This window comes from Erpetoichthys calabaricus, chromosome 11 (genome assembly GCF_900747795.2).
Source record: "Erpetoichthys calabaricus chromosome 11, fErpCal1.3, whole genome shotgun sequence".
Classification (NCBI taxonomy): Eukaryota; Metazoa; Chordata; class Cladistia; order Polypteriformes; family Polypteridae; genus Erpetoichthys; species Erpetoichthys calabaricus.
This window is the reverse complement of record NC_041404.2, coordinates 115,884,280-115,897,164: the sequence shown is the minus strand read 5'-3', so window position 1 is coordinate 115,897,164 and position 12,885 is coordinate 115,884,280. Positions and strand designations below refer to the sequence as shown.

At 37.5% G+C, this 12,885-nt stretch overlaps 1 protein-coding gene across 1 annotated transcript in view; it reads left to right on the top strand.

Annotated features, from left to right (window-relative positions):
• Nucleotides 1-12,885, top strand: part of faf2 (Fas associated factor family member 2) — a 76,249-nt gene that overhangs the window by 35,922 nt on the left and 27,442 nt on the right. The window contains exons 3-5 of the mRNA XM_028813728.2: nt 7,219-7,353; nt 9,024-9,100; nt 10,702-10,840. Of these exons, the coding sequence (XP_028669561.1) occupies nt 7,219-7,353; nt 9,024-9,100; nt 10,702-10,840 (351 nt within the window). The remainder of the gene's footprint in view (nt 1-7,218; nt 7,354-9,023; nt 9,101-10,701; nt 10,841-12,885) is intronic.

The window sequence follows — 12,885 nt, the reverse complement described above, 5'->3', positions numbered from 1 at the left end:
GTGAGTTCTACGCACGGCGTTATACATGAGGCCCCAGATCTGTCCCTGCCTCTCTCACGCATGCGCACGCACATTCATACATGAAAACATCACTATTTGAAAACACTATGCCGTTTGAACATGTTTTTTTTTTTTCTTCGATCTTTCCTGTACTGTAATCTGCTTTTTTAGTATCATGCACCACAACGCAGTGTACAGGTAAGAGCGGGAAAAAAAAAAATGTTCAAATGACAACTCAAGAGATCAATTAAGTAGCTATTATTATTATTATTAAAGGGGGCCCACGGATTCAAGCAGTGCAAGTAGTTTGCTGTGGTTTTATTGGTATCTTAATTATAACATTATTTGAAAATGATCAACCCAAGATCATAAAACTCAATCAGTCCACTACCTGTACGTTAATTGCAATGAAACATACTCTTTATTTCAACCTTCGGCTACAGCCTCATTAATACAAAATAACGTGGAAATGCATCTTGAAAACAGTAATTTGGAAATTTGTCTTAAAAACTGTTTATTCATTATAATGCAAATCTTCACACTCAATCTCTGTGAATCTCTCAACATCATCCAGGGCCTTAGATCTTCTCTTGTGCACTCTCCTGTTCCGCTCATCCCGCAGTTTTTCAATGGGGCCATGAGAGGGCTGTGGCAGACTCTTGAATTTGTGTTCCATTAACCATTTTTTTTGTTGGACATCTTTTAACACTAGAATTACCAGAGCCTATGAAAAAACTCGTAGATCCATCCCACCTTAAATCGCTTCTCACCTCTCCGTCTGTCTTTTGTCCTGTAAATGTGTGGATAACCAGCAAACGGCAAGGAGCCTGCTATCATATCCCCCCACCCCGCACAGTTTTCTCAGCTCAAGTCTGTTTACCTGCATGTCAGTTGCTTAGAGTTGTATAGAGTGAGAAGTCAAGCAAAATGATACCTTTCATAAATACTATATCGTTATTTGGAACACTTGCATTTCATGTGTTTCCATGTCTACAACGATCTATGCAAAAACATCGTTAAAACAGAAACGTTTTTCATGTTTTAGTAATAATTGACAAAATGTAGACATGAAGTGTATAATGTGTGAAGCCTGAATTCCAAATATCAAAGAAACACTTTCACAAAAGGTACAAATATAACAAAACAATTGCACTTCTATTCAAGAATATAACTGCAGATAAACAACCCATGTTAGAGTGCGACATTGACACGCGTTTGCTACGATCGCTTCGGTGGCGCAACAGTATCAGCTGTTGACTGGTAATCGAAACTTCACGGGTTCAATCCCGGACGAGTCCGTTTTGAGAATTGAGCTGCTTGTATTCTTACTATTTTAGAATAAAAACATACATTTGATTCCAGTCTGTAACAGCCGGTGTAATTTATGATACTTGTAAAGGTTAGCTTTTTTTTTTTTTTTTATAAATTCCGTTTTATTCTTTCAGTTGCGTTCACAATCCCAACCCCCCCTTGCATTTGACACTGCTGTTTTTACATAAAGACATGCTATAACAGGTCATAGGAATTCCATTCAGTTCAATAGAAGAGAGCACATATTTACAGATGATAAGTACCTTCTAAGTCGATTTTGATTTCCAAGAAATATCTTCTTGGAGCTCTTGATATCATTTTTAAGATGAAATGCATTAAAGTATGTATGTTACATTATGCAGATGCTGTACATTTCTAACTCCATTTAAATAATGTATACTGTTAATAATTAAACGTGTGGTCACGGTTGCACAGCGGTAGCGATGAGCTGGCATCCCTCTGTCCAGGGATTGTCCCTGCCTTGCGCTGTATGCTTGGTGGGACTGGCGGGCCCCTGCATGGGATAGATGGATGGAATAAATGAAACATTTACTACGAAGATATTTCAATGTTCCTTAAAAGTTTTGAAGAATCAACATTCTAAGCTTACAAATGACTTGACATTTATTATAGGGCTTATCGTGTGGCAATTAGCTATGTGGAAAATAGAAAAGGAAGGACAGGAGTTATGGCTTAGTATGTCTGAAAGAGGCAGTACTGCTACATTAAATTATTTCATCAAGGGTCATGCATGTCCCAGCAAGCATCTTGTGCGAGGCAGGAACAACCTCTGGACACGGCACCAGCTCATTGCTACCACTGCCCCACCGTGCCTCCAAGTTTAATACATGCTTTAAGTCATTTCATCATGAAAATGATATAAAGTATACATCTTAGTATTTAAATTAATCAGAGAGCTGTAATATAATGCATGTAATGTATTCTCTGTCCTGTCGACATAAGAGAGAGCCCGTTTAAGAAGTACGTAGTGATTGATACACATAGAGTACATAGAGGAACACATACAATACTCCGCATTTAACATGCTACTTTAGTTATGATGGGATCTGAGAAACTCATGTAAATTTAACATTGATTTTAAGTTTAAGTTTACGATGTTATACTTCAATGACAAAATAAACTACGAGATAAAAGTGGACATATCAACCTTTTTTTTCCACTGTGTCCCTATTCTTCTTCTTCTTTTTTTTTTTTTTTTTTTTTTTCTTTCTTTCTCAGTACAATAATACACTTCTGTATGACACTCAGATGGTGGGCTATGACTTGCCTTTTCACAGCGACTTTGATTTCTGACAAATTCTTTATTTCCGGCACTTTGACCTTCTGAACTTGAACTTTTGAGAGTCTCCGCCACTTTGTATCACTTGATCAACTTACTTTTGTTGTCTATACCACTGCTTAAGCCAACAAATAGAATGTTTTTCCTTGCCTCCACTTCGCATTCACTGAAATTCATTTTTTTTATGTGCTTTTGCCATTGTCTTTTAACCAAGCACTTGGGGAAGGTGATATTTATATTGATTTGCATATTAAAATATGCAAAATTTTGGGGGGAGGAGTCGGGGGTTTGATGGCGGGCACGTGCATGTGTGTTACTTTTCACCCTGACCGGGATTTATGGAGCTGAAGTGCGTGGAAGGTGGCTGAATTTTTTTGGGCATACGCACATTTTCACTTTTGTCCGTTCTCCCTGTTTTAGTGTGAGTTCTACATTATGCATGAGGCACCAGGTACTTATGTTTGTGGTTAAATGACACAAAAGGCTTTTTTTGGCATGCCTTCCAAATCTAGGATGGAATTGGTGTCTGATAGTCTTGGAGACTTTATGACCCCAATATACTTAGTGTTTCTGCATTTCTTTAACAACTGACATTTTGGAATTTTTTTTTTATTATTTTTTTTTTTTTACCTCTCATCTATCCTCCTCACTGTGTCTGAGTGGCGAAATAAACTTGGGTCCTTTTCCATGCAAGATGGCAACAGTTCTAGTTTATATGTTGTTATAGCCTCAGCTGTAGATATAGGCATTTTAGGCTTTTTGTTTTGTCATTCCGTGACTTACAAAGGTCCACACACTTTCCAATCATTTCATTTGTGAGTTCTCTTATCTTTCCCATGTTAATAAATAAGGGAATTTGGTCTCTGTGTCATTTCATATTTATGCTACTTTGAAAACGGAAGTCATGTTTATGAATAATTGAGCAGCCCTATTCAGTTATACTGTATAGCTACTATGAAATTTTTGCATTCAGGAGTTTTTGGTTTGTGTTACACATGACGTTTTGCATTGCAGTGAAATACCTTTACTTGATTGAAACACTTTATTCTAGAACCATCTGTAGTTCACATGGATCATCAAAAGCACATTTCTGTTGTGACTTGATACTAGTGCTTGATGGTATAACGGTTCATACCAAAAAACATTTTTTTTTTGTTATGATATGGATTTTTCTTATACCGCAACACCGGTTTAAGCCTAAACAACATTTGGAATGTGGTGCAGGGAGAAACTGTTTAAGGAGGGACCTTTTCCACTGCTGCACTGCTAAACACGCATACAACGGAGTACATTCATTAGTGGAGGTATTGAACGGTGAAAATGGACAGAGAACATTCCTAAACTGAAGCTGTAGCAGACAAAGTTGAACATGACACAGAAGAACTTTTACCGAAAAAAGGAGCCGTGTCTGTTGTCTGGAGATACTTTGGTTTTAAAAGGTCGGATGTGGACCATTATGTTCAAATGTGTGAATACTGTTCCTATACTACTGTATAATACTGCAAGCCAAGTTGTACTTGTTTTTTTTTTCTCAATGCTGTATAATGTACCTGCGTACTGTGTAATAGCGTGATGACATGTTGACTTTATTCTCGACATTTCTACTTTATTCTCGCCGTTTATGTCGAGATTAAAGTCGACATGTTGACTTTATTCTCGTAATTTGTCATTAAAGTAGAACAGCATAAACTAAACTTCATCTTAAAATGAATATTTAATTTACTAGATTTTCTCAAACCCCGTCATAAGTTATGTAGCACATTAAATGCTTTGTGTTAAGTGTTCCCAGAGCCATGTTAATCGCTACGTGCTTCTTAAACTGATTTCCTCTTGCACTAAGAGGAGGCTCAGGCAGCAATCACCACACAGAATACATTAATTTCATGATATTCCTGCTCCCTGAACATTTGGAATGCTAAATGTAAAGATAAATACTTGATATGATTTAATGCATTAAAGCATGTATTAATCATGTGGGGGCATGGTGGCGTGGTGGTTGCACTGCTGCATGTTGAATTTGCATGTTTTTCTGGTGGGTTTACTTGGCGTGCTTCAGTTTCCTTTCAAAGTCATGTAGGATGTGGGGTTTTGTTCTGCTATATTGACCTTTCTAATGTATGTATTGCTCATATTCACCCTGTGAAGTGCTGGCGCCCTTTTCAGGATTTGCTCCAGCCTCTCACACAATGCTTGCTGGGATGGGTGCAACCCTGAATGAATGGCATGTATAACAAAGATTTTTTTAAAGTTCCGTACACTCTGTGGTCTATGTTTATAACTAGTTTTAATTTCACAAAGACGTTTATCGTGTGGTTATTGGTTATGTGGAGAAAGAAAAAGGAAGGATAGGAGCTGGGGGTTTGGTACGTCGGACAGAGACGGCACGTATGCAATAAAGAAAGCCCACTCAGAAGAACATCCATTCAATTCTGTGTTCGTGTTTCCGATCACCAGATCACGAACCCAACATTTACACAATATTTAAGTTAAACCTGTGTGATACCCATTCATACGTCCAGTTTTTTGGAGCCTCGTCACACCTGCCATAAAGTTCTCTACACTGAACGTACACCTGGGGACCCCTTACTGCGAGGGAGCATCACTACTGCCACACTACTGTGCATGTTTAATGCATTTCATCATGAAAATGATATCAAGTATTTATCTTAGTATTCTAAATTTTCAGAGAGCAGGAATATCATGAAGTGAATGTATTCTGTGTGGCGATTGCAGCCTGTGCCTCCTCTTGGTGCAAGATGAAGTCAGTTTAAGAAGCGCGTAGCGATTAACAACTGGGTCGGGGAACACTTAATGCAAAGCATTTAATGTACTACATTAACTTGTGAAGGGGTTTGAGACAATCTAGTAAATTAAACATTGATTTTAGGATGAAGTTTATGACATTCTACTTTAATGACTGTAGTACTAGGGTATTGTACCGTGTTAGCCGTTATGAATATAGCAAAAAGTCAAGCAAAATGACACCTTTTATTGGTAAACTAAAAAGATTACAATATGCAAGCTTTCGAGGCAACTCAGGACCCTTCTCTACGCAAGATGTAAACTGAAGAAGGGGCCTGAGTTGCCTCGAAAGCTTCCATATTGTAATCTTTTTAGTTTGCCAATAAAAGGTGTCATTTTGCTTGACTTTTCACTACTTTAATGACAAAATAAACTGAGAATAAAGTGGAAATGTCGAAATTAATCTCGACATAAGTGTCGAGAATAAAGTCAACATGTCGACTTTATTCTCGACATATAGTTTTTTTTTCTTCACTGTGTCCGTATTTTTTTTTTTCTTCACCGTGACCCAAATACGCTTCCGTAGGGCTATACCACAAATAGCATTATAAATGCAAGTTGCAGTTTTATTATTTATGTATATAGCTTAGCTTGAAGCAAGGTCCATATTAATGCAGTTTGCCTTAATGATGGTTCAGTTGGTAAAGATGTCATCACCAAGTTGCACTTGTTTTATTGTATTTTATTTTTATTTGGTGAATATTGTGTAATGCACCTGGGCTTGAAGTCTTGAAGTAATAGTATTATTACTGGAAGTTGCACTATTATTTTATTGTTATTATTTATTAGTTTAAATATTATGCAGTTTAATGATGGTAAAGTTGTTTAAAATGTCACTTTAACGTGTCAGTGGACAGAGATTGTTAACATTAACAAAGTGTAGTTGGTTCACAAAAAATATTTACTATTTATTCCTTTTCTAAGACATGTTCAGTGCAATACAACTTTTGACAATCACTTCTGGATATTTTACTAAGTCTAAATGCCTCTTTGGATGGTTGAAAATATGTTGTCAAAATTTTAGTTTAAGTTGGTTTGCAAAATTTGTTCAATAAAATGGTTCTATATTTTGACTGCATCTGTCATACAATGTGATTCCTTCTCTTCATTAGTGCCACCCCCTTGAAAACTATCACTTTATGGGGCCTTGCAAACCTGTATTAGTACTTGTGTGCAAATAAAAATGTTTTTTTGTACAATGTACAATTCTCATGACAGTGGAATTGGTTATTCTTAGCCAGTAATTGCAGTGGAAAATGTGGTTAACATCCACACATGCATGGGAAAAAAATACCGTCGAATACCGTGAAACCTGTATACTTTTGAAAAATACCGTGATATAGAATTTTGGTCATTCTGCCCAGGACTACTTGATACTAATATATTAATTTTTAAGAGTATAGACTTTCTGAATTTCCATGTATACCAAACTTGTACAGTCTCTTTTTGATAGTGAACTCCAACATCTCTTCATTGTTTGCAGTAGGTTTTGTCTCTCTAATCTTTTATGTTAACCTCTTGAGCATCAAAGTTAGTACACAGAATGTATACAGATAAACTAGGTGTGGTAATGACTGTAGTCGCAATGCTATGACACACACCATAATGTTGTGATACCTTTTATATAGCACAGTCAAGATTGATTTGCATCACAACGACAAATGCAAGTAAGTACTACCAACTCTAGTGTCCCCCAAAACAATAGGGGCCATGCAGGCAAAGCAGTGATCAAATACCTTTTTTCCCTTTAACTTATTAATTAACATTTTCTAGAAAATGTACATAATCTTTTTTTTTTTTTTTAGGCAGCTGTACAGGACAGACTAAATGAACAAGAAGGAGTACCAACTGTATTTAATCCTCCTCCCTCCCGCCCCTTACAAGTTAACACTGCAGACAACAGAGTTTATAGCTACATTGTATCAAGACCCCAGCCCAGAGTAAGTATGTGTTTCTGCTTATGTTCATTTACTACAGTGCATTTGAATATATAGGGAATGACAAAATGCCCTTAATGAATTTTTCATTGTTTGTTGATGTCAGGGGTAAAATCTAGACAAATCATGTCATTTTCCACCTTGTACTGAATGAGATTTAAGTGAAAAATGATTATTTTTAGGATAAATAATGAAATATAAACTAAATAAGCTCAGTTTTTATGAGGTTTGTCTATTTGTTTACATTCTTTGTCATATATAAAGGTAATTTGCCTTTACTGGACATTAGTAGTTAAAGCTAAATAAAATCAGCTGTTCCTATAGGATTTTCCTAATAGTTTGTTTCTTGGTTAGTGTAGTTACTGTATGTTCAACAGGGAGCTAACTTAAGATGTTTAAACCTTACTGTGGAAAGGTACCATGGACTTCCCTAAAGACCATCATTGAAACGTGTAAGAAATATGGACTCTGCAAAATCAGGATGTCCTTCAAGAAATTAGAATAGACATGGTAAAAAGCACATCAAGGAATCATACAAGATGCCAATGGGAACCTTCAAAGAAGCTTTATAAATTTGTGTCTTCACCTACATCTTATAACCATCTGCCATGAGTCAAGTTTTCAGATAGAAGCCATTTCAAACAAAAATAACATCCAAGCCAGTGTTTGATGATGCACTGAATCTTTCAAAACCATAGTGGAACTATCTAATAGTCTAAAACCAAGGTAGATAATTGGTTCAAAGCAGCAGTTATCCATCCATTATCCAACCCGCTATATCCTAACTACAGGGTCACGGGGGGTCTGCTGGAGCCAAACCCAGCCAACACAGGGTGCAAGGCAGGAAACAAACCCCGGGCAGGGCGCCAGCCCACCGCAGCAGTTATTAGATTCAAAAGATTATAGGATCTCTTATAATACATGGTGCTTTGCTTTGTAGAATCATAATGTGGGACTGTTTCTCTGCAGTAGGGAGAGACTCTGATTAGAGTAAAAAAATCAACTGTTACAAATATCAAGATATTTTGGTGCAAATTTTAAGAAGAGTTTTAAGTCGCTTGCCTTACAAAGTCAGGGAGTGGCATAGTGGCTTGAATTAGTCTGCGTACTTACCCATCAAATGTGTTAAGATTATTTTTCCTAACATATATTTTTCAATTAAGTAGTTATGGTTATAAGGGCATAAAGAATGACACAATTTATCTTTATTTCAGTCTTTTCATCAAAGGCTGATATTTCAATGAAGTTAATACTGTGAATTTATTTGTTATGCTATAATGTGTTTTTTTCATATTATACTGTATTTTGTTTTTTAGTTTAATCTTTTCTGATAAAAAAATAATGAATACAAAATAAAACTGAATTGAAAAAAGAACTAGTACTCCATCACAAAAATTGCACTAAAACCGCAATATGCAAATAAATGTTGATAGATTCAACATTTATCTGGCTTGCTGCTTTAAGAATCATCACACACCCCTATACACGTTTATTATTTATAAGTATGGACATTTGTAAATTTGTATTTCATTTAAAATATTACTAAGTTTCTATAATAAGCAGAGACTTAACAGACATGAAACTTAATTTCCAGGTTATCAAAATTTATTCTTTAACAAGTTGAGTACTATGTCAATTTGTAGTATTAATACTCTTCTGCACTTTTCCTTTAGGGTCTGCTAGGATGGGGGTACTATTTAATAATGCTTCCATTCCGATTTACATATTATACACTACTGGACATATTCAGGTAAGACATGAAAAAACATGGTACTTTATGGAAAATCTCTTTTTTTTTTGTCATTTTTAGATTTTAGGTTGTTGACAATGTAATATGTTAACTCACATTTAGGATACATCTTGGTTAAAAAAAATTTATAGTGCTGGGCAATGATTAAAACTTTGTTATGCACAAAATTCAATAATGAACTCAAAAGTAGTGTATTGCATGTATTTGGTTTGCAAACACTTTACACAAATAAGGAGCTTTTTAACTGCAGTATTCCCTTTACATAGTAGCAGTTAAAACGTAAACATTAATGTAATTAAATCAAATATAAAACCAAAGCTATTTGCCACTGCCAGGGCATTAACATTTTATCTAGTTTGTTATAGAAAAACAAGTTATCCTCAGAGTCCAGAGCCACGATCATAACATTATAACAGGCACCTTCCGAGCAACAGCAAGTTAATATTTCTAAATCCATTTTTTTTTTTATCTGAACAGATACCAGCAGAAACATTTTTCTTTATCAGGGAGCAGCATAAACAGTCTATGTTCAGTAGCAACTATCTGAGGGCTAATATTTTTTCCAAACAACTCAGTTTTCTGAAAAGCACACAAAGCAATGATTTCACACACAAATCAACATAAAACATCTGTTGCTGCCTGTTGTGCCTGCTGTTGGCGCCAGTTTGCAGAGGCTGCGCAGGGGGTGTAGCTCGACGGCCAGCAGGAATGCACAGTGGACCGGCTGCCTGGCTGTCTTTGTGAGACAGGTTCATGGGGGTGGCAGTTGCAGTGAGACACAATGTGGTTTGTACCTCGGTCATAGTTAGTGTCTGTCCTCCCAGCCAAACGTTGTCATAGGTACATCAGCTACACAATTGTATTCAGTACCACGATCAGCTGAAGACCGATCAGTTGATGCCGGTACCTCACTTTCGTTTTTGATCTACATCTCCAGATCACTTGCATCAAAATCGGCGTCCGATTCAGCGATAATACGAAAAAAGTCATCCACGTTTTTTTTTTGCTTTGAGCATTCACTTTGGTATCTCTCCACATGCCGTTTTAGAAGCGGTTTGCTCTTCGCTACTCGTGCACTCGCAGGGAGTCAAGGTCAAATCAACAAAGCTAACTTTTCCTTCTAGCAAAGGTGTATTGAAAAGCGCTGTAACAAGATCACTGATCTGTCAATCACTAGCGAGACTGAGGCTTTCAAAATAATAACAAAAACTGTGTTAATGAGTGACAAAATAATTGTCGGTGTTAATGCGTTAACGCGTATTTGTTTTCCCGATTGATCTCGTATAAACCAGCAGGCATCACAGCGTTTTAAAACTGACAAACACAGATGTAAGTCAGCTCTTATAATGTAATAGTTCATTTATGCTAATTCTACTACTTTGAGGAACACTAATGAATTACCTTAGTTGGTTGTGGTTCATGTGTCAAACTGTGACGTTTGATTTGTTATTTTTATACTTCATAAACAAGATAATAGAATTAATGTAGCTTTACAGTGCATTTTTTTATTGTATTTTTATGTAGCTTTTGTCGGGACGAATAAATTATAAAAGTATAGATAGTCAGATAAGGTTGTTCTTTTTGTGTTTTTTCTTCCATAGATTTGCATTAAGGTTTATAAGGCCAGATCCTCGTGCACGTGTTACAGATCCAATAGGAGATGTTGTATCATTTATTAATAGTTTTGAAGAAAAATATGGTCGATTACATCCAGTGTTCTATCAGGGAACATATAGCCAGGTGAGTTTCTTTTTACTGAAAACTTTCTTCAGTTCACAAGCATAGGAATAAGTGACTGTTACATACTGGTTATTGAAGTGCTACTGAAATTATAACATGAATAATATACTAATAATAAGACTAATGTATTTTTTAAATAAGTTGTTCTTCTTCTTTCGGCTGCTCCTGTTAGGAGTGGCCACAGCGGATCATCTTCTTCCATATCTTTTTGTCCTCTGCATCTTGCTTTGTTACACCCATCACCTGCATGCCCTCTCTCACCACATCCATAAACCTTCGCTTGGGCCTTCCTTTTTTCCTCTTCCCTGGCAGCTCTATCCTTTGCATCCTTCTCCCAATATACCCAGCATCTCTCCTATGCACATGTCCAAACCAACACAAACTCGCCTCTCTGACATTGTCTCCCAACTGTCCAACTTGAGCTGACCCTCTAATGTCCTCATTTCTCATTTCAAATCTTAGCATCTTTAACTCTGCTACCTCCAGCTCTGTCTCCTGCTTACTGGTCAGTGCCACCATCTCCAACCCATATAACATAGCTGGTCTCACTAGATCATGTAGACCTTCCCTTTCACTCTTGCTGATACCCATCTGTCACAAATTACTCCTGACACTCTTCTCCACCCATTCCATCCTGCCTGCACTCTCTTTTTCACCTGTCTTCCACAATTCCCATTACTCTGTACTGTTGATCCCAAGTATTTAAACTCATTCACCTTCGACAACTCCTTGCATCCTCACCATTCCACTGTCCTCCGTCTCATTTACACACATGTATTCTGTCTTGTTCTTACTGACCTTCATTCCTCTCCACTCCTCTCTAGAGCATATCTCCACCTCTCCAGGGTCTCCTCAACCTGTTCCCTACTATCACTACAGATCACAACGTCATCAGCAAACATCATAGTCCACGGGGACTCCTGTCTTATTTCGTCTGTCAACCTGTCCATCACCATTGCAAATAAGAAAGGGCTCAGAGCCAATCCCTTATGTAATCCCACCTCCACCTTGAATGCATCCGTCACTCCTACCGCAGACCTTATCAATGTCACACTTCCCTTGTACATATCCTGTACAACTCTTTACTTACTTCTCTGCCACTCCCGACTTCCTCATACAATACCAAAACTGCTCTCGAGGCACCCTGTCATATGCTTTCTCCAGATCCACAAAGACGCAATGCAACTCCTGGCCTTCTCTAAACTTCTCCATCAACATCCTCAGAGCAAACATTGCATCTGTGGTGCTCTCTCTCAGCATGAAACCATACTGCTGCTCACTGATCATCACCTCACTTCTTAACCTAGCTTCCACTACTCTTTCCCATAACTTCATGCTGTGGCTCATCAATTTTATCTCCCTGTAGTTAGTACAGTCCTGTACATCCCCTTTATTCTTAAATATCAGCACCAGTACACTTCTCCACTCCTCAGGCATCCTCTCACTTTCCAAGATTCCATTAAACAATCTGGTTAAAAACTTCACTGCCAACTCTCCTAAACACCTCCATGCTTCCACAGGTATGTCATCTGGACCAATGGCTTTTCCATTCTTCATCCTCTTCATAGCTGTCCTTACTTCCTCCTTGTTAATCTGTTGCACTTCCTGATTTACTATGTCCATATCATCCAACCTCTTCTCTCTCTCTCGTTCTCTTCATTCATAAGCCTCTCAAAGTACTCTTTCCATCTGCTCAACACACTCTCCTCGCTTGTGAGTACGTTTCCATCTTTATCCTTTATTACCCTAAACTGCTGCACATCTTTCCCAGCTCGGTCCCTCTGTCTAGCCAATCGGTACAGGTCCTTTTCACCTTCCTTAGTGTCCAACCTCTCATACAACTCATCATACGCCTTTTCTTTAGCCTTCGCCACCTCTCTTCACCTTACGCCTTATCTTCTTGTACTGTTGTCTACTTTCTGCATCTCTCTGACTATCCCTCTTCTTCTTTGCCATCCTCTTCCTCGGTATACTCCCCTGTACTTCCCCATTCCACTACCAGGTTTTCTTTTCCTCCTTCCTCTTTCCAGATGTCACACCAAGCA